This window comes from Amphiura filiformis, chromosome 16 (assembly GCF_039555335.1).
Source record: "Amphiura filiformis chromosome 16, Afil_fr2py, whole genome shotgun sequence".
In the NCBI taxonomy this organism is placed as follows: domain Eukaryota; kingdom Metazoa; phylum Echinodermata; class Ophiuroidea; order Amphilepidida; family Amphiuridae; genus Amphiura; species Amphiura filiformis.
Window position 1 is genome coordinate 23,842,895 of NC_092643.1, and position 22,083 is coordinate 23,864,977.

Consider the following 22,083-nt stretch of genomic DNA (forward strand, 5'->3'; position numbering starts at 1 on the left):
ATTATGTTTATCTAATGACTATCGACCCATCTTTAACCAGTAGTAAAGAGTATATCAACATGAAAACAAGTGGAACATGTACAATGTAATACTTTTCATTTGATGAAATGAGGTGATATATCATGTTGCAAAGGATTCTGGGAAGGTAAGATCTATATTTTCTCCAGTGCATTTTTTATTTACATCACTAGGATTTACTTCCTTTTGCCTTTCCCATTTGAATCATATGGAAAAAGGTTGTAATTTATAAAGAAACTAAGAGAATGTTACTGTCTTTTGATATGGGTTGGTTAACTATAACGGCGTATGGCACATACATGTACTTTGGCAAAAATAAAGTATCTTCCTCTATTGCTTTCACACGTGTTAACTTGCATCTTTTTACCATGTGAGGGTTGTTGAAAACACCTGACCAATGCTATGAGTAAAGGAAGTAACAAATTAGTAAAGTTAATAATAGATCATCCTTTTACATAATGGAGTTGAAAAAGGAAGCAGCATCTGTCGAAAAGATGGTCTGAAAGTGAGCCGCTGTGTGTAGTGTGTATGTGACATTTTTATAATGACAAATGGGATTTTTAAAAAGTATAGGCCTATGACTATGAGGTAGATTATCACTTACCTGGCCGATATGGTGAGTTCTACTTTTGTTGCAGGGATTGCCTGCCCTGGGTCCATCCCACCACCAGGGTCCATTCCACCAAATCCTTGACTCATATTGACAGCGGACACAGCGGATTCGTTGGTCAAATTTCTGCATGAAGATTGAAGAAAAACAAGGGTAAAGTTTAGCGAAAGGTGCTAATTTGGTAGCTGTGTCATTGCGACACCTATAATTGCCACAATCCACATCCACAGGCCTTGTACTCTTGCTTTCCCAGTGGCCTTGAAAAGACTCAAAAGATACTATAACCTCTGCCATAATTAATCTCCTCTATTGTCCAAAGTTTCATAACATGCGGTATGATGAATAGTTAAGTTGCCATAACATAAAAATCATTGAGTAAAAACTAACCTGACCAATGAAGAATCCACAGAGTAGGGTTCCCCTATGTTTTCATAATCTGTGGTATTATCAATGCAACAACACAACGTCATGATGTATTGTAGAGCAAATAAACTTTGGTCAAAGATTCACTGTGATAACGTTCATTCAAAGTTTCATGTAGCACATGCAAACATGGAATCAATGTACAACTGACTTATGTAACATTCTCAGCTGCTGAGATTAGAATAATCAAATGTTCTGGTCTATGTGTCAAACATGTCTACCATGGCATTTGACAAGGAGCCATTTCATCTGTCCCAGATTTAGTTTCTACATGTAGATCTCAGGTAAAACTGTTCCACAATGAGGTGTGATTACAAATCCAAGCATGGTATACTAGTCATTGTCATTATAAACAGAAAACTTTGGACATTGAAACTTCACCGGATGGCTATCAATATTTACACCAGTGCAATCAACAAGTGACGTCTCTTGTTATCACATCTGCATTTGTACTAGATGATTGTCATGGCTGTGCAATATCCTATAAACCAGGGATATGAGACAAGTCACATGCCTCATATCCCAGGTAAAACAGGATATCCTTCACACGACATATACACTTTTGTTAAACAAAAATTTTGATAGTAAAAAAATAATCAAATCATCTGGCACCATCAAGAATTGGCTCACTATCAGTATCACCGACTATCATTATCAGAAGATCAGTATCAGTACAGAAGACACAAGTTTTAAAACTATAAACTTTTGGCTGATAGTTGAGTGCAACTAACTTTAACTACATTGTACATTACATTTACTCATGGTCATGGTCGATTGTTACTCAGCATGTTTCGGCTGGAGGATCAAAAAAGAAACAAGTTACAACATAAAATAAACATAAATGTATGAACAAATTATCTCATGACCATGATGACCATTTTTTTGACCATGCACATAATGATTAGCCTGTGGAACTCAGTCTTCACTCTTCAATGATATTGATAGTCTGCTATTTATCTATCGGGCCATTTGATGATTATGATTTGAAAACTCCATGTATGCAGTTTCAGACAATTTAGCTAGCGATTACTGGGCAGAGGTTATCTTTTGAGTCTTTTCATGGCCTCTGAAGCAGAGTCAAGCACACTTGCAAGAATTGAAAGACCTAGAGTTAATCACGACAGTAGAATATGTCAAAAGGTCAAAAAACACAAATTTTGTGTACTTCTGCTTGTGCTACTGTACTGCTACACCCAATTTGACTCAGAAGACAAATCATGTCTTGTCTACACTGGCTTTCAGAAAGAATGTTCAGCACTCTCCGAGTCTTGGTCTGATGGACGACAGCGCCCTCTTGATGAGCCTTATACGCACGGCTTGGTGTTCTCTTGATCATGATCATGCGCTACTACAGGAACCTACATTGATTTTTGCATATGAGTGTATAAAATTCAACACAAGAAAAAATCTCAGTCTTACTACTAACGGCAAATACTAGCTCTACGCACAATTTTAGCTTGATGTGTAATCAGCCAATCAGATTATCGGTTTGTTATGATTGTCAGACGATTCAATCAGCCAATCAGAACCCACTTCCATGTTTACACTGTGTACGATCTCAAAATGTAAACAAGTGCTGTTCTTGGCCGACACTGACTTTGACTTTGAGTAGATACTCTGCAACGTGCCTCGAAGCTAAACGCAAAGGATTTTTAACCCAGTTATGGCAACCTGACCTGCGATGGTTTTATGTAGCAGAGTGAGATCGAGTGGCTTGTTGACGCAGCATGTCCCATTCCAGACTTGTAAACATTTTAGTAATTAACTAAATCATAATCCCTGCAGGCAAATCTTGTACTCGGCTTAGTGTTGAACAACCTCCAATCATAGATCATGGAACCAGGATCTGTGCTCCAATTTAAGTATGAGTTCTTTAGTTAACAGCAACTAGCAAGTACTGCAGAACTCAGCTCAATCTTCAATGATGTCCTGCAAGCAAGATTTCAGTCTTTGTCATATAAACATAATGACATCTACAGACCTGAAGTTTTGCAGCGGTACATAGGGATGCACTGTAAAAGAAATCCCAAAGTTGTTCAAGCATCAAGAAATATATACCTAGTATTTGTCATGTCAGTTTTACCTCAGAGATGTTGTAGACCCTCTCTAGACACTTAAATGCTGTTCAATATGATACATCTGAATCATGAAAATTAAGAAATTTTGCAGAGCAATATTTGACCACTTTTGCACTAAATAATTACACCCATGATTCAAGATTGCAGGTTTTACCAACTCAGGAAATGTTGAACCCACCCAAAAAGATGAGATCAAATTATCTCAACTTTGTTGTGTGAGTATAGTACAGTGGGATTAAAATCATCCATGCATGCCCATACCCTGGTACAATGGGATTATAATTATCCATGCACACCTAAGCTGTCCTTGAGACAGTTCCACAGCAACATCCTTGGAGCCCAAAATTAGCCTACCGTATTTCGTCGAATAAACGCCCCCGGGGGCGTTACATTTTCCCAAGGGGGGCATTTATTAGAGGTCATTTGTAGCACGAAAATTCCCGTAAAAATCATTAGGTAAGCTTAAAAGTCACGCTAAAATGACGAACTATGACCTTTTGACACTGACTTTTGGTTCACTTCCGGGTTCGGAGCCAGATTTTTGACGTTATTATTGACCCTGTGCGCAACTTGGTAAGCTTACTACACAAGAAAGCATGGAAATATCGAATTTTGAAACATCTTGGTTGAAAAAAAGTGGTGGGGGCGTTTATTTGAGGGGGGGGCGCCTCTTTGACGAAATACGGTATATATTGTGATATTTCTTGTGGATCAGATGTCAATAGAGTGCCCTCGCCGACCCGTAACTCAGTATCCAATAACGTCCAAATGACACTAAGTTACGCGTTTTGGGTCAAGCTGGGAGAAAAAAATCCCAGGTCGACCTAAAATATTGTATCGCACACGATAGACCACCTAAGTTATCGTAAATCGGTTTCTCCCAGGTCGACCGTAAATTTTGGGTTGCCACATTTGGCCCGCAAACGCCAGGATTTTTAGCCAGGTCGACCACGACAAGCATGCAAATAGGCCTACATACCCGGTACGTGCCCCGACCATCATTGGCGATATACATGACGAGTATAAACCATTGTACAGCGTTCAGTCATAACTTTTGCAAGCGCCTGTGACTTTTACGATATCTGTTTGTCTTGGCATCTAAATTAATTCACAGTCATAGGCCTAGGCCTACTCTATATTCGTATTTATTAAAGTAGGCCCACAGAGGCAAATTTAAGGAGATATATCACACTTCCAAGTTTTCTAAGTTACGTCAACATGCACCGTCATGATATAGGCCTAAGGCTAAGCTTAAGCTTACATCCAAGTTCGCATGGACGGTACTGCGAGTCTGTGACTCGATGTTTCAGACTTGTGAGAAAAAGAAAGTAATAAATTATTAGAGGTCACAAATAGGATCAAATTTTTAATAGCTCGAGATACTCTAGCTAAAATACAGGTTTACATTTCTATCTTACATTATCTTGCTGTATTTCAGCTAGAGCTCCAAATGACAAGCTTCCGGGTTTTTTTGGAGAACAATACTGTTACGTAAGATGAAGAAGAAACCCGCCTCGGAGCCCGCCCTACTCATTATTTCATTGTACTTATTGCAATTTGCCTCCACACATTACGTAATCAACACAAAGCTTTTGTGAGGATTAGTGAGTGGATAAGAAATTGACAGTGGAGGATCTGAAGGACACGCTGATTGTTAGTTGTCAATCATGAATTGCCGCAGCAATTAATATTTTACTGCATGGCATTCCGCAAACACCAAGACAAATTATGCCGTATTTTTCCAAAGATCATGTCATATGAAGTAAGCTGAATGCGATCTGTACTTTTGTAACATTCCGATCGCTTTTGATCACCTATTATCGGCGAATTTGCTTGAAAACACGTGAGTTCATGTTGTGTAAACATAATTAGCATAGACACAAATGAAATTACGATGCAATACAATGCAATTTGAATGCGCAGCAGATCTATAGAAATAACGTTGCCCGGTTTTATGCAGAATTAGACCCTGTCTGGATCAAATAAAATAATGCAACAAATAATCACCCTGCTAAGTGCCGGACATATAGGCCTATGCCTGCATGTTTTATACTTTATTATTATCCACCACGAAAGGAGTGCCAATTTCTATTAGCCTAAGCTGTCTTTCTATCAACAAGCGCGGCATCTCCCATCTTGACCAATTCGGCCTAAGTTACAGTTACTGCCTACAATGATAGTCGATAGTCTGTAATTTTCTGATGACCAATTGATGACTATCTTTAACTTACTATCATATCATTTGAAGATTGAGTTAAATATGATTTTGCATCGTACATACTCTGTTTAATACTAGCAGTGCAGATTCAGACTAGGGATTTATACTGGGCAGCAGAGGTTTATCTTTTGAGTCTTTTTTATGGCCCAGTGAAGCACTCAAGCAAGGCACTTGGCGATTTGCAGCTTGCACAAATAGTGTCAAATTGAAAGATTTGTGAATTTTGTGCATGCCATGTATGTCACATACGTGGATCACAAGACAATTGAATGTCAAAGCAAAAAGGTCATTAATAATAATAATAATAATAGTAAAATACAACACAAATTTTGAGTACTTCTGCTACACAGAATATTGGTGTTTCCAGCTATGTCTGGACAGAAACTGAGCAAGGACAACATACATGCATGTGTATGCATGCATGCCAAACCAATCATGCAACACACATAACAGTGACTGACAGACAAATAAGACATGACATGATGACACTAAATAACTTACGAAACTGCAATGTCTACAGATGAATTTGGACAAACTAGATTTTGCTGTTTGCTGTCACGTTCTATGTTATATAATGTTGGTTGGACCTTCTAACATATGCTCAATTTACACATTACGTAATGTTCATGTGATTGTTCTTCATCTACCCTACTTTTCGCAGAAACACATGACATAAATTGCACGTAATATGACGCATACAACGGAATATTCCACACAGCCAACTTGGATATCTGTGCAAGCGGGTGTTTTCTTCCGTGTTGTTCATCACAGAAGGCTAACATCCTGTTGACATCCTTCTACTAGCACTACATTTTGTACCAGGGCGCTGTTCTACTATCTAGAATACTTTCAGGGCAGCAGACCTGCAGGGCAGGGCAGGGTGGGGAGAGGTCAGACCGGGTATCGGGTCGGACATTGTGATGTTCAAATCAAATCGGTCTCAATTTCCCCCCCCCCCCAACCATTATTTTTGTCATCAGCGCAAAAGTTTCAAAGACACTACTCTTTGATGAAGTTCCCGGATGAAGTTATACCCTCCGACATCCCTCAAAAATGACCCTCTTGTTCGGGATAGGCCTACACTCTAAAAATGACTCATTAAACTTGTCAAATTTGACAAGGGAAACTATACGGATGGGGATATAACAGATTTCTCTTCAAAATGATCAAATTTCTCTTCAAAATGAATCGGATATTCTTATCAAAACGACAAGAAACTCATCAAATTGATAATATTGCCTAGTCATTTAAAAAAATGAATAGGTTCTTGTTAAAAATGCCTGATAGGTTCTATCCAAAAAAAAAAAATTTGAGCCGACCATGAGTAGGCTACCGGTATCTTTGAGCCGACAATCTTACTGATCAAAATGAACTTAGTATAGTTTCCGTTTTATTTTAACAAGTATAACTATATAGGCCTATTCAACTTGACAAGATCTCCAACTCATTATTTACCCACAAGACAAACTATTCAAATTTCATTTTTTGGGCATTTTTTATAAGAACCTTTTCATCGTGTTCATTTTTGACAAGAACCGATTCAAAATGGAAAGGTAATCTCATCTAATTTGATGCGTTTCTTGCCATTTTGATGAGAATTTCCGATTCATTTTGAAGAGAAATCTGTTCATTTTGAAATGGTCATACTTGTCAAATTTCAATATATTATATCCAATGGCATTTGTGAGGAGTTAATTTTGTGTTTTGTCAGCTCAACTTGACACATTTAAGTCTAACAAACTCATCATTTGTCTTATGTCATATTTTAAAGTTGGAAATACTTATCCTAACCTAACCCTAAGGCCGGCAGTTTGTTGCAATAACAAAATGATTTGGTCCATATAGGCCTACATAAACATGATAAACCTCTTTCGTTTTGAATTTGTCAACATTTGACCATGACCATTTCCAACGCCTAATGCGTCCGTCTATGATCAGCAGGTTGTGGGTTCAATTCCCATGCCGGCACATTCCCTTGCTTTTTCTTTCAAGTTGGGTTGTGTGCCGGTCGGGATTTATGTTGATTTGTTGTAACACTTTAGGTTGGTAAACTGTTCATTCTTTCTCATTTCCAACACAAAATTAAAAGTCAGCGTTTCTTTCCAGGATCTGTGGTTATATTCATCACAAAAACTTCATAATACATGTAGGCCCTAGGCCTAATGGGAACCGAGGCTTTTTGATGAAGCTTGCTACATACATGTATGCCTACACTATGATACATATAGCCTTTTAAATTTAAAGTTTCATATCATACTAAAGCCCAAAATTGTTCTTTACATGTAAATTTTTTTACTTTTTTCACGAAAAGCTTACGATTTTGCCTGCTGCAGAGTCCACATTTTATGGCAAAACATTGTTTATTATGTTTAAATTATAAATAGATTAAGGCCAATGGAATTCGATTATTAGTTTCCGATTGGATGTTTGAAAAAAAGGACGAGGTCGCTATTTCATTATTCATTATTCGGTCTCTTTTCATTATCCATTATGTCAACAAAATCAATGATTTTATGAACAGCTTTCTCCAAATTTAGGTACCCCACCAGTACCAAAGTATATTGTTGATGAAAGACCATTTCAAAACAGGTATTAATGCTTAGATCATCATTACAGACATTTTGCAACAGATTGAGAAAAGATTTTATTTTTTAAAATTAAATGAAAAGAAATTTGCAATTTTTGTAATCACCAGAAACATGATGAGGTAATCCGTAAATTTCCATTATTTACCACATCCTCTACCCCTACAACTAAGAAAAACTGCTGATTATGATCAGCAGGGTATATCAACATTTTGAGAGTTTCAATTTTGATTAGTTCCATCTCAATTTTCAGATAATTGACTTTTTATAAAAATAATGAAAGTTTTGGTCAAATTGAAAAGGTGATGCGGGAGGTCAATAGGAAACTAACAATCGAGTTCCATTAGCCTAATAAGTAAGTACATAAGCAATTAAATATAAAAAAAATTAATTAATTAATAAACATGAAAAATAAATAAATGACTTAAATATGTGGAAGTAAATAAATTAAGATAATTAGATTAATTAAGTAAATAAGTAAATATAAAAATTGACTTTTGAATAAAATTTATTATATTTATAAAATAATAAATAGATAAATAAGTAAGTAAATAGATGATTTCAGGAAAAGTATATGAATAAATGGATACATGAATAAGTTAATACATTAATGATAATTAAACAAATAAATAAATAGCTAAATAAATAAACAAACAAATAAATAAATATATAAATACATTAATTAATTAATTAATAAAATATTAAATCATACCGGTATTTAAATTTTTGAAAGTAAATAAATTAATGAAAATTAAATTAATTGATTAATTAATAAAAATGAAATAATTGACTGTTGAATAAAATTTATATAAAATTAATGATAAATAAACACTAGCTAAAAATAACTAACTACATAACTAATTAACTAACTAACTAACTAACTAACTAACTAACTAATTGAGTAACTAACTAACTATAAATAAATAAATAAATAAATAAATAAATAAATAAATAAATAAATAAACAAACAAACAAACAAACAAATAAATAAATAAATAAATAAATAAATAAATAAATAAATAAATAAATAAATAAATAAATAAATAAATAAATAAATAAATAAATAAATAAATAAATAAATAAAAAATATTTATAAATCTTTCAAAATAAAAATCTATCAATCAATCATCAATCAGAATTCATTATCAATCCAACTAATTAATATTCATGAGATGAGGTTACAATTTCCAAGATGGCGCCGTGGTACATGAGAGCATGAGTCCTCATTTTGCAAGAAACAATGGCATTTCGTATAGAGGTAATCATATTTAATAACCTAAACTTTGCTCTGTAGAATGGAAAATAAATGTTCCACGTATGGAATGAGTTTACAGGATTAAACATAGCTTTATATGAACAAAGATTACTTCGAAAGTTACCGATATTGTGTGGTTGAAAATTCTCATGCATGTCATGCTGCAGGCATTGCACTGCATGTATTGCATGGCATGGCCATTTCATGAATGGTGAATTCACATGATCATGATTCAAAAGCTATAGAATTTGCCTTGCCGTGAAAAAATGTAAGATATAACTTTAAAGGAGTGTTTCGTGATCCTAGCATTCTCTTTTTATGACATTTTTCAGTAGATATCCACGAAAAAATCTTTTCCCCAAAATTTGAGTTGATTCCGAAAATTGCGTTTGCGAGTTATGTATGATTTAAGTGTATTACACTGCTCCATAGGCCACTGTTGTAATTTCGTTCTGGTATACCATTGATCGAAAAATCTATCTTTTATGCACGACGACACGATAGTTATGTGTGCATAAGATAGAACTTTCTGGTACATATGAAAACACGTCTGCATAGCGTTGATACTTTTTATAACGCTTGTAAAAAACATTCTTCCGAATGTCACTTTTGGCTACAATTTTCCTGGACTAACATAATCATATCTTTGGATTCAAGTTGGCTTACTTTTAGAGCTAAAAAATACATCTCTGAAGTACATTCTGGAGAAGTTATTTGGAGTTCAGGGCACGTCACACCGAGTGTGACGTGACCTCGCTGGGCATAGGGCAAACGTGATGCATGCTGGGGATGAAAAGGGCTCAAACAACAAAAGCTATGAAATTTGTCACCCAACGCCAACGGAATTTGAGCCCTTTTCCTTCCCAGCATTCAGCATGCATTAGGCCAATGGAACTCGATTATTAGTTTCCGATTGGATGTTTGAAAAAAAAAATGATGAGGTCGCTATTTCATTATTCATTATTCGGTCTCTTTTCATTATCCATTATGTTAACAAAATCAATGATTTTATGAACAGCTTTCTCCAAATTTAGGTTCCCCACCAGTACCAAAGTATATGTTGATGAAAGACCCATCTCAAAACTGGTATTAATGCTTAGATCATCTTTACAGACATTTTGCAACAGATTGAGAAAAGATTTGAATTTGTTTTCATTAAAATGAAAAGAAATTTGCAATTTTGTAATCACTAGAAACATGATGAGGTAATCCTTAAATTTCCATTATTTACTACATCCTCTACCCCTACAACTAAGAAAAACTGCTGATTATGATCAGCAGGGGATGTCAGCCATTTTTGGAGTTTCACTTTTGATTATTTCCATTTCAGTTTTCAGATAATTGACTTTTTATGAAAATAATGAAAGTTTTGGTCAAATTGAAAAAGTGATGCGGAGGTCAATAGGAAACTAACAATCGAGTTCCATTAGCCTTACTTTTGCCTATCGATCGTTTATATATTACTTATTAGCATGATCAGCAATATACCTTATGGAATACGCATTGAAACACCCAGCCTACTGATGGAAAAAAAATTGAGCAATGCGTTTTTGAGTCGTGAAAAAATTAAAGAAAAATACAGTGAAAATGCAATCATTTGAAGTCAACTCAAGATCAATTCAAGGGTTACGGTACTCGATAATTGAAGAGCAAATTTGTAGTTTGTACACGGTCAACATGATTTATACATACCGTATTTCGTCGAATAAACGCCCCCCGGGGGCGTAACATTTTCCCAAGGGGCGTTTATTAGAGGTCATTTTTAGCACGAAAATTCCCGTTAAAATCATTAGGTAAGCTTAAAAGTCACGCTAAAATGACGAACTATGACCTTTTGACACTGACTTTTGGTTCACTTCGGGTTCGGATGCCTGATTTTCGCCATTTATTGCTGCTACTCGCGACCATGTGAGCAACTTGGTAAGCTTACTACACAAGATAGCCTGGAAATAGCGGAATTTTTAAACATCTTGGTTGAAAAAAGTGGTGGGGGCGTTTATTTGAGGGGAGGCGACTATTTGACGAAATACGGTAACGGTACAACATGTTCGATGTTAGACTACAGAGAAGAACGGCACTTGTTTACATTTTGAGAGCGTGCAGAGCGTAAACACGGAAGTGGAGTTCTGATTGGCTGAATCAATTGTCTGACAATCATAGCAACAGACCGATAATCTCATTGACCGATTGTGCGTCAATTGTTGGTCGGAGAAGATTGCCACCCTTGAAGTGAACACAAAGCTCCAAGCTCCGCGTATGTCGCTCATTAACAGGGCACTCACATCAATTTGAGCAAGGAACTGCTGTTCTTCTCTGATTTGAAGGTTTGGGTGTGTAAATTCAAAAACTTGGGTGTGTAAATTTAAGATTTGTGTACAGTATACATGTAGGCCATGTGGGCAAAAACTGGGTGTGTTTACAAATTTGGGTGTTGTAATAATTTGGTTCGAGGTTTAGGCTTGGAGAGGGAGTCGATGAGTTGTCATTATCCAATTAATAGACAATAAAACAGTCGAGACACATCGTGTAGATTTCCATAATTATCTTCATATAATAATATCAATTCAATGCATAAACATCTTAATATTCGATGTAAGTATACGTGAATCTTCAATGTTCACTTCAGCTAATAGCTGCTTATAAATACGTGACTGCTCTCTTTAAACCCGAATCAAAGAATGCTCCTTTTTCTTTCCCTTAAAACAATTAATATTTATTCCAGTCGCGTCTTGCTTGTTAGACTCGCATAAGCTTAGACATGCTGGACGCTGAAAGACCACGCAACAAATGACGCGATTAAAAACGCTAGATAAGCGGAGCTTGATAATTAAAAATTAAGATCTAATGATCAATTGGATTGATCATGACAGGTGTGTAAAACACTCCCTGCACAGCTGGCTGCCTAAGCCCTTGTCTGAAACCCAGTGTAGCATGCTCATGTGCTGGACTAGACTCCATTGCTATCATTTTTTCCTAGATCAGCATTGATAAAACATGTAAACGCCGATCTACAGAAAAATGATAGCAATCATTCTCTGGATGAAAGTTATTTTGATGAGTCAACTGTATCTTCAAAGGTTCCCAGACTTTGAACAATCTGAATTGCAACATTTTTGGATTTTGATATGATCACCCGCCGTGATTGGCTGTGTTTACTTTCAAACTTCCATTGGTTTACACAGTGTTATGCTTCATCGATTGATTCAATTCTACTAGATTTTGATGGATTCTAAAAAGCCTGCGAAGCTATCTGTTAACAAATTTGCAACTAGAATTCTCGGGCAATACATGTATGATGTATAGAATATTATTTTTAAAAATGCTCCATTTTTGACAAACAAATCAAATAAAGCAAGGATTGCACAATCTACAGGTAAATTAGGTACCGTAATTAATCCTTGGCCAAGTTTGAACATTCGGAATGCTAGTGGCTCCGCGATAAACATGCGCGGTAGCGGCGGTACCATACAGAAGAAAGTATGCACGCACTGTGCAGTGTGTGTACTGTACACACGCCGCTTAGTACGCTACATGGACGCAACATGTACATTCAAGCTTGCCATCATATTTCTTGCTCCCACCCCTTCTAAAACCCCAAAATTACGAAAATTGCCACTTTTTGCGGTAATCCCCTTCATGAAATTCAATATCCCCCAGACACACCCACTCCAAAAACATTTCGTGCGTCACAACTGGGCTGGTTGTGGTTGCATAATTAGAGGATTGCGTTAGGGTTTGAAGTATTTCTAAAATGACCCAGATCCTGCCATCATTGAGGAACCAGGAGGATCTCACAGGTGGTACTACTCTCTGGATTGACTGGACTGGTTATCGATTGCATACACATGGACATTGAATTTTTTGGAACACGCATGGGGCCACCATCAAGGGTGCTGAGTAGCACTGCTGCTGGCCTTGAATGCATCCTTCATCATGTACTACTCGATCAGCAGGGTGATACTTGAATGCACAAAATTTTGTGCGAAGTGTGTCCGTTAGTGTTCCAGGATATGCAATTTAATGGCAGCTTGCACATTGTGCACATGGGTGTAGCTTGTGGGTGGACTAAGTCCAGGGGCTCAAGTAAAAACAAAAATGAAATGGCTGATAAAGGGCCCGTCACTGCCACTCCGCTAAGGCTCTAGCCTTGCCCCTGGGCTTGCATAGCTTAAGGTTGGTCTTAACCCTGGAATTATGGAAACTTTCGGGCCTCATAAATGGTCTAAAGTATACATGGTAGGGGTGTGATTTTCGGGTAATTTTGTGCCCGGGTACCCGCCGCATTTTTCGGGCGGGTAACCGGGTACCCGAAATTGCGAAAAAAAAAATTAAAATTTTTTTTATTTATTTTTTTTAAATTTTTTTTCAAAGTTTTTTCGGTTTTGTAGTTTCTCTGGACCTAGACCTAAATGCTAGGATCATGGTTGACCTAAAAAAAAAAAAAAATTGAATTTTGCACATTGTTTTGTAATTTTAATATGAAAATTGATACATAGTTTTCATGTCATACTCTATTAATGATATCAAAATGCATTGAATTTGAATGCATTTTGATATCATTAATAGAGTATGACATGAAAAACTATGTATCAATTTTCATATTAAAATTACAAAACAATGTGCAAAATTCAATTTTTTTTTTTTTAAAGTTCAGTACCGGGCAGGGAATTTCCTGCCGGGTAATAGGATTATCGGGCGGGACTCGAATTCCGGGACTCGCTCACACTCTTAATACATGGCAAAGACTTGATAAATGTATATGTGAGGTCGAATGTGGGCCAAAATGCTCGTTTTGGCCCCAAATCCCCCAAAAACGTTTTTTTGACCCACTTCTTTTCTTTTAAAAACATAACAAAAAATTTTGGGCAAAAATTGTTTTTATTAATTTAAAAAAACTAAAATCTGGTTTTTTTATGGTTTTTTTTTTAAACTAAGTGTTTTTTGACCAATTTTGGTGCAAATTTCTGAAGTTGGTCAAAATTATACAAAAAATAAAAAAACGGCTCCTAGATATTTTTATCTAGTTTTTAAAAATTAATAAGGCGTCGCCATTGAAAATACATGCGCCGAGGGCCTAAAAGAACGAGCTATTGCCAAGTCCGTGCAATAGATGGGGTTATTTGAACTGTTTGGTGATGGAGCAACACTCTTTAAATTTAATATATCTTTTTTTGCACATAGATCGACAGTGTCAGTTTTTCACAAATTTCACTTTTTAACTCAACCCGTATTTTGTAAGCGTTTCACCTCTCAAAATCGGGTTCTTGACGCATTGCATTGTGGGATATCTTACACATCACGAAACAAAATTCAAGTGATTTTTTTTTCGCATTCATGGGCAACAAGAACATGTCAGCTTTAACATAACACCCTACAATGATTTCATATGTATATTTTGGTGGTATTACGCATATATTTGGCCTAAATTTTGTGTTTTTAAGGTACTATACAGACGCGTACACTTCCGGTCGCGGAAGGTTACTGTTCAGTGCCCCTTTGAAGAGCCAAATTTTTTTTTCACTTTTGTGAAAAATACTATTTTAAAAAGAATGAAGTGTTTCATGATGAATGCTTTTTATTTGAGCTCTCTACGACTATCATTTTCCGAGTTATGACCTTTCTTGTGATGTGTTCTTTGTCCAAAACTTTTTGAAAATACGCATAATATTCATTAACCTAAATGCCCAGGGATGGGTTTCTTGTTCAATTTCATCTTAAACAAAAAATGGATGTAAAGGCTATATTCCTCATCAAAAGTCATCAAAACCCTAGGACATTTTCGTTTCTGATACCAGAAAATGTATTGAGAGTGTCTTTTGTGTAGCATGTCGTTTTATTTGTGATAAAAATTACGAAAAACAACTAATATTTTAAGTCAAAACAATCAAAGCATGCATGTTATGATATAAGCACTTTCGGGGGGTCAACAGCTAAAACGTGTTCTATAAGTTCAGCGAGCATGTATTTTTATTTTGTGTTGTGTACCATGATTTTAATCAGTTTCTATAGCAGGTGCAGGTTGCCAGTATCATTCATAGATGCAAATTACACAGCATTGATCTGATGATGAGATCCACTGGATGCACTTAAAAAATTAGCACTTCAGTCGATAGTCCCTACCCATGATGATGCGTCCGCGTCAACACGTGACGCTTACCGTGAGATACGCAACGGCGACAAGATACCCGATGTTGAACAATTCCTACCAACTTTCTACCTTAAAATGATGTGATAATGTAAACTTTTCATGATACGGATGTCCGTTTTCCATAACCGGGATCGCCTATCAAAATTGCATGCATGCAGCTCAAAGTGGCACGTATATACGATAGACCCTCAAGAAATTCTTGCTCATTATTCATATCTCAAGTACTTAGATATTATTATACACGCCATCTTCATTATAATTCCTTTTCATTTATAATGTTTTAATATTCCCTGCAACATTTAAAAGTCGTGATATCTACTTGATTGTGGAACAGTGTGATTTCAGCCTTAAAATGTCGCTTAAAGTTGGAAAATTCATACGCAGGCCCGTATTAACTTGAAAACAGGCTTTCTGAAATTCCTGCTAGCCAGATCCCAAGTAGTAAAATGTTTTATGGACGTCATCTTCATATATGTACCTTCTTATTTACAGTGTATTAATATTCCCTGCAACATTTAAAAGTCAAGAAATCTACTTGATTTCGCAACAGTCTGATTTCGCCTGAAATCGTCGGGATACCGGGAAATATACAAATTGCTCGTTCGTACATGATATGGCATAATAATTATGTTATACCCGGCGCACCGTATGTGTTATAGGGTTAGAGTTAGGGTTAGGGTTGAGGTTAGGGTTAGGGTTAAGGTTAGGAGTAGGAGTAGGATTATGGGCCTATCTAGACATAGGATCATGCATGGTTATGATTAGGGGCTAGGGTTAGGATATAGTATGGATTAAGGTATGATCAGGGTTATGATCGTGGTTATAGTGTTGACCAGGGCCGGCTTAGGATTAGGGTTAGGATCATCGATTAGGGTTAGGATCAAGGCTAGGGTTAAAGGGCCTAGGGTTAAGGTAAGTAAGTGGTGCACAGAGCTGCGGAGTAGGCCTATTCAGAATTATGCCGATTTATTGGTTAAAAGTGCTTTACAGGTGGTTATTTTAATCAGCCTAGGTGATGTTGGTGTAGGCCTATGGTTTAAGGGTCATGCAAATCAGATTTAAAGCTAGGGTTATCATGTTAGAGTTAGATTCGCTTTGTGGCCAAAAAACTCACTGAAGGACTAAAGGCCCTGTATACAAGCTTTAATAGGACTATATTTGTCGTTTTGTTTGTTATAATGTATGCAAAAACCATTCTCTAAGCAGCCGATGGACACCACATGTAGGCTTTGCATTTTGAAGCATCTTTTTAAGCTTTTATCCGACCGACACACGTACTCATAGCCAGCCGCCATGATTTCTAATGCATCAAAACTTGACTCGGTTGCATGACTGGCTGCAAAGTTTTGATCAAATAATACTCACATCATACCTATCATATAGCTAAATAGCCTCTAAATTTCACCAAAGCACTTCCAACAAACACAGAAAATCACACAGAAAACAAACAAATTAATTACCGATCAAAATGAATGAAAGAAACACGTTTAAATGATCACAATACTGGCAAAAATAACGTGACTTTCGGGCAAGACTGATCTGGTACCCATATGCATCACGGCATCCAATTTACCTTTATAATACGTTAAGTGAAAAGATAACGAACATCAGCAAGTGCTGTTATAAGAGGGCACTGAACAGTAAGCGTCGCCATTGAAAATACATGCGCCGAGGGCCTAAAAGAACGAGCTATTGCCAAGTCCGTGCAATAGATGGGGTTATTTGAACTGTTTGGTGATGGAGCAACACTCTTTAAATTTAATATATCTTTTTTGCACATAGATCGACAGTGTCAGTTTTTCACAAATTTCACTTTTTAACTCAACCCGTATTTTGTAAGCGTTTCACCTCTCAAAATCGGGTTCTTGACGCATTGCATTGTGGGATATCTTACACATCACGAAACAAAATTCAAGTGATTTTTTTTCGCATTCATGGGCAACAAGAACATGTCAGCTTTAACATAACACCCTACAATGATGTCATACGTACATTTTGGTGGAAATACGCACATATTTGGCCTAAATTTTGTGTTTTTAAGGTACTATACAGATGTTACACTTCCGGTCGCGGAAGGTTACTGTTCAGTGCCCCCATAACAAAAACATTTTTTTGGGGATTTTGGCCCAAATTTGACCTCACAGCTGAATTTATCAAGTCTTTGCCATTCTAAATACTTTAGACCAACAATTTAGCAAGTCCGAAAGTTTCCATATTTAAGACCAACCTTAAGGGATGGGGTATGAACGTTTGGACAGTATTTATTGTGGGACATAAAGCACATCAGACATATCGAATTGCATTCTGAATACAAAGAATGTCCTTCTGATATCAAATAATTTAGATTTTTGAAATTAGCAATGTAATACACATTTTATGGCAAATGATTAAAATTGATATTTTTGATATTTAACAGTACTCGAAGTAAACTTTATAAATCTGATGATTTATATTTAAAGTGTATGTAGGTGGGATAAAAAGCCGACGATCAATTGAAAATTTTGACCTTTCGTATTGAAGATGTGGATTTTTTCCCAAAACACACAAAAAAATTAGGTCTTTTTGGGGAAAAATCCATATCTTCAATATGAAAGGTCAAAATTTTCAATTGATCGTCGGCTTTTCCTCCCAGCTACATACACTTTAAGAATATATCATTAGATTTATAAAATTTACTTCAAGGACTGTTATATCAAAAGTGTGAAAAATATCAAATTTTAATAATTTGTCATAAAATTTGTATTATATCATGAATTTCAAAAAAATGAAAATTATTTGATATCAGAAAGACATTCTTCCTATTCAGAATGCAATTCGATATGTCTGATGTGCTCTCATGTCCCACAAAAAATACTATCGAAACGCTCAAAACGCTCATTCCAGATCCCTTAACCTGCTGCTGACAGATTGTTGATTTTAATATCTCTAGGCACTCTTTTCTTTTCCTTTCCAGGGCCTAACTTTTGGTGACTTTGGCAGTTTGACTGCTGAAGAGTACAATGAGCTGTTTGGAACAGGAGGCAAGGATCTTCATGGCAGCTACTTAGAGGTCAGTTGATAATTGAATACCTGAGTGGAAGAAGTGCCCAACTCAAACTGTTTTTGAGATATTAAGAAAAAACGTAATATTTGGAAAAGTTTTATAGACAGAACGTTTTCATCTTCAGGGGACCTTTAATACATGAACATACAGTATTACATACATTCGAAATTATATATGTTTCCATGGCAACAGTACAGGTCTTAATACAAGCTGGAGTTGGGCCCTTCTTCCACTCATATACTGCAAGTGCCCATTCATTAAGCAGATGTGTTATAAATAGCTACAGAAATTTGGTAATTACCGTATTTAAATCGAATAAACGCCCGAGCGTTACATTTTCCCAAGGGGGTGGGGGCGTTTATTAGAGGTCATTTTAGTACGAAAATTCCCGTTAAAATCATTAGGTAAGCTTAAAAGTCACGCTAAAATGAACGAACTATGACTTTCGGTTCACTTCGGGTTCGGATGCAGATTTTCGCCATTTATTGCTGCTACTACATGCGACCATGTGAGCAACTTGGTAAGCTTACTACACAAGATAGCATGGAAATATCGAATTTTTGAAACATCTTGGTTGAAAAAAAGTGGTGGGGCGTTTATTTGAGGGGGGGCGACTATTTGACGAAATACGGTATATCCAGTAATTGCACAAGTAGAAGCATGTAATATGTTAGCAAGAAAATTTATGGTAGTGAAAAGCAAATTTCATGGATGAACAAAATTTCTCTTCAACCCAATATTTGTGGAAGAAGGGCCCAACTCCATGGAGTTGGGCCTTTCTTCCATGAAAACCATGATTAACTGTATGTGGAAGACTATTTAGAGAGTGCTGGCAATAAAATGCTGGGTCTAACTCATTTTTGTCTCACCTGATAAGGCAGGAGACTATATAATCACTTTTCCGTGCGTATGTGTGGATGTGTGTAGGGGTGGGGGTGTGTATGTGACAAATTTGGTTAAAGTTTTGGTTAAAGTTTGCTTTCCGCCTATTTTCTCGGAGACTATGAGTCGCACATTCCTCAAACTTGGTGGGTGGGTGCATCTTGACCCGAGACAGAACCGGTTTGTATTGGTTAGTGGGTCAAGGTTACTGAGGTCATCTAGGGGTCATCTGAGGTCAAATTAGTAAAAACTGTCGTATGGCCATGAAACTTGGTGGGTCCAGTCAACATTTAAAGCCAAATTTTTGGAAGGTCATTTCGAGGTCACCAGAGGTCATCTGAGGTCAAATTAGTAAAAACTGTCGGATGGGCATGAAACTTGGTGGGTACAGTCAACATTTAAAGCCAAATTTTTGGAAGGTCATTTCGAGGTCACCAGGGGTCATCTGAGGTCAAATTAGTAAAAACTGTCGGATGGGCATGAAACTTTGTGGGTACAGTCAACATTTAAAGCCCAATTTTTGCAAGGTCATTTCCAGGTCACCAGGGGTCATTTGAGGTCAAATTAGTAAAAACTGTTGTATGGGCATGAAACTTGGTGGGTGCAGTCAACATTTAAAGCCAAATTTTTGGAAGGTCATTTCAAGGTCACCAAGGGTCACCTGAGGTCAAATTAGTAAAAACTGTCGGATGGGCATGAAACTTGGTGGGTACAGTCAACAGTTAAAGCCAAATTTTTGGAAGGTCATTTCGAGGTCACCAGGGGTCATTTGAGGTCACATTAGTAAAAACAGTTGTATGGGCAGGAAACTTGGTGGGTACAGTCACCATCAGCCAGATAATAGTGCCCAGTTGATAACCGCCAAATTCATTTACCTCTACCAAAAGTACTTGCAAATGCAGGCGGTCGCAAAAGCAGGCGAGACTCGTGGTTCGAGAACCGCCTTGTTGTTAAAAAAATGGAGTTGGGCCCTTCTTCCATTCAATTCTATAAAATCGATCATAAACTCGGCACATTTTTTGGGCAGGTAATCGGGTACCCGAGATTGGGAATTTTTTTTTTTAATTTTAGATTTTTTTTCAAGGTTTAAAGGTTATTTATTTTTTCGGGTTTGGAATGTCCCTGGACCTAAAGCTATTAAAATGCTAGTATCATTCTTGGTTGACCTACAAAAATAATGGATACAAATTCAATGCAGTTTGAAATCATTAGTAGAGTATAAACATGTACACAAACTTACTTTGTTTGTACACAAGCTTTTTCAAGGGAAATTGATTCAAAGAAAAGTTTGGTATTTGGAAGAAAATGATTCTTCTTGTTTTTGTTTGAAATTGGCTTACCTTCTCGGGGAAAGTTTATTTGTTTCTGTTAGGTGATGCTTTTACCTTTGCAGTCCTTGTGGTAACAGCCATGTGCATATTGTACTATATTGTAGCTATACATGTATGCTAATGCTAAAATAATCATGCAAATTTAGTCAGCTTGGATCACCGCCTGTTTCCAGATGTTAGCTTGAAATGTTATTATTCCAATGATGGTAGGTGAGTGGGCAATAAAAACAGAGCTGACACAGCTGCAGCTCATCAGGAAAAGCCATGCTAGAATTTATTGCATCTGTGTGCAAGGATCTTATATTTTGTAAACAGAATTTTACATAACTGATATTATTTATTCTTATGATTTCTTTTATCTGGAAATTTATCTGGAATTTACAAAAAGAAGAAGAAAACACTTATTTTTATTATATTTTGCAAAATTCCTTCGTACTGGCCGACCGATCGCATAAAATCATGACTGCGTCACATGAATTATTTATTATTTTTAATTTATTAATTTGTTTATTTGCTTGTTTCTTTGTCAATTTACTTGATTTATGTATCAATTTTTTGTATTTTTTCAAACAGCTTCCATGGGATGAAGAGGCAAATTTGCAGTCAGTGTTGAGGGCAAGTCAGCAAGGTATGGAAGAAATAGTTGAAATTCTACATTGATCAAAATACTGTACCTACAGTGGGTTTCAGAGAAGAACGGCAGTCCCTTGTTCAGATTGACGTGAGCGCCCTGTTAATGAGCGACCTACACAGAGCTTTGTGTTCCCTTCAAGAGCGCCAAACTGCGCCGACCATTGTTTTGACGCATGGCCAATCAGATTATCGGTCTGTTGTTATGATTGTCAAACGATTGAATCAGCCAATCAGAACCCCACTTCCGTGTTTACGCTCTGTACGCTCTCAAAATGTAAACAACTGCCGTTCTTCTCTGACAAAAACTTTATCTATAACAAGCGGGATACTTCAGCTGTATTAATTGTTCACAATTTTAAATGTTCTGAATTGTTTATGCAATTGTTTTCTTCACACAGTTTCAAACAGCTATGTACACCTACTCTTTTAAATTCACATCTGGAATTAAAACTTAGAGAAAAGTGTAAAAATAAAAACCTCGCAAAACAAAATAAAATTTTATTATATTTTTCAGTTTCCCTGTAAAAAAATCAAATAGCTGATGAATGTGATGATGGACATACATGTACCACCAGCGACCAAAGACCTTAACCAGTGTGGTGTGCCAGTGCCACACTGCTCCCATCATTTGTGACCGTCCACCACAAACCAGCCGTAAAGTCACCCCAGTCAGTTTGGTTTATTTCATGTTTAGAAAATATATATCATAAGCTTTAAAATGGTATATCATTTGACTTCAAACGATATCCAGAAGCGGGGTTACGGTTTGTTGAACTTTGCTCTTCCAAAAAATGGTACCTTGTTTCGGCTCTACATGTGTTTCTTTTTCCACATTGCTAGTAATATATCAAACAGTCAT

General features: G+C 36.4%; 2 protein-coding genes across 4 annotated transcripts in view; one reads left to right on the plus strand and one right to left on the minus strand.

Annotated features, from left to right (window-relative positions):
- Nucleotides 1-5,928, minus strand: part of LOC140135750 (copine-8-like) — a 34,444-nt gene extending 28,516 nt beyond the window's left edge. For 2 of the 3 annotated variants that reach the window (XM_072157360.1, XM_072157362.1), the window contains exons 1-2: nucleotides 1,016-1,181; nucleotides 623-754 (exon numbers count right to left, since the gene is read on the minus strand). In XM_072157360.1, coding sequence (XP_072013461.1) covers nucleotides 623-754; nucleotides 1,016-1,098 — 215 coding nt within the window. In that variant the 5' untranslated portion in view covers nucleotides 1,099-1,181. Of the gene's footprint in view, nucleotides 1-622; nucleotides 755-1,015; nucleotides 1,182-5,848 lie in introns of those variants that run through there. The other variant, XM_072157364.1, reaches the window with a different exon arrangement.
- Nucleotides 5,929-9,113: 3,185 nt separating this feature from the next.
- Nucleotides 9,114-22,083, plus strand: part of LOC140135751 (uncharacterized) — a 28,887-nt gene continuing 15,917 nt past the window's right edge. The window contains exons 1-3 of the mRNA XM_072157365.1: nucleotides 9,114-9,190; nucleotides 18,289-18,384; nucleotides 21,165-21,219. Of these exons, the coding sequence (XP_072013466.1) occupies nucleotides 9,173-9,190; nucleotides 18,289-18,384; nucleotides 21,165-21,219 (169 nt within the window). The 5' untranslated portion in view covers nucleotides 9,114-9,172. The remainder of the gene's footprint in view (nucleotides 9,191-18,288; nucleotides 18,385-21,164; nucleotides 21,220-22,083) is intronic.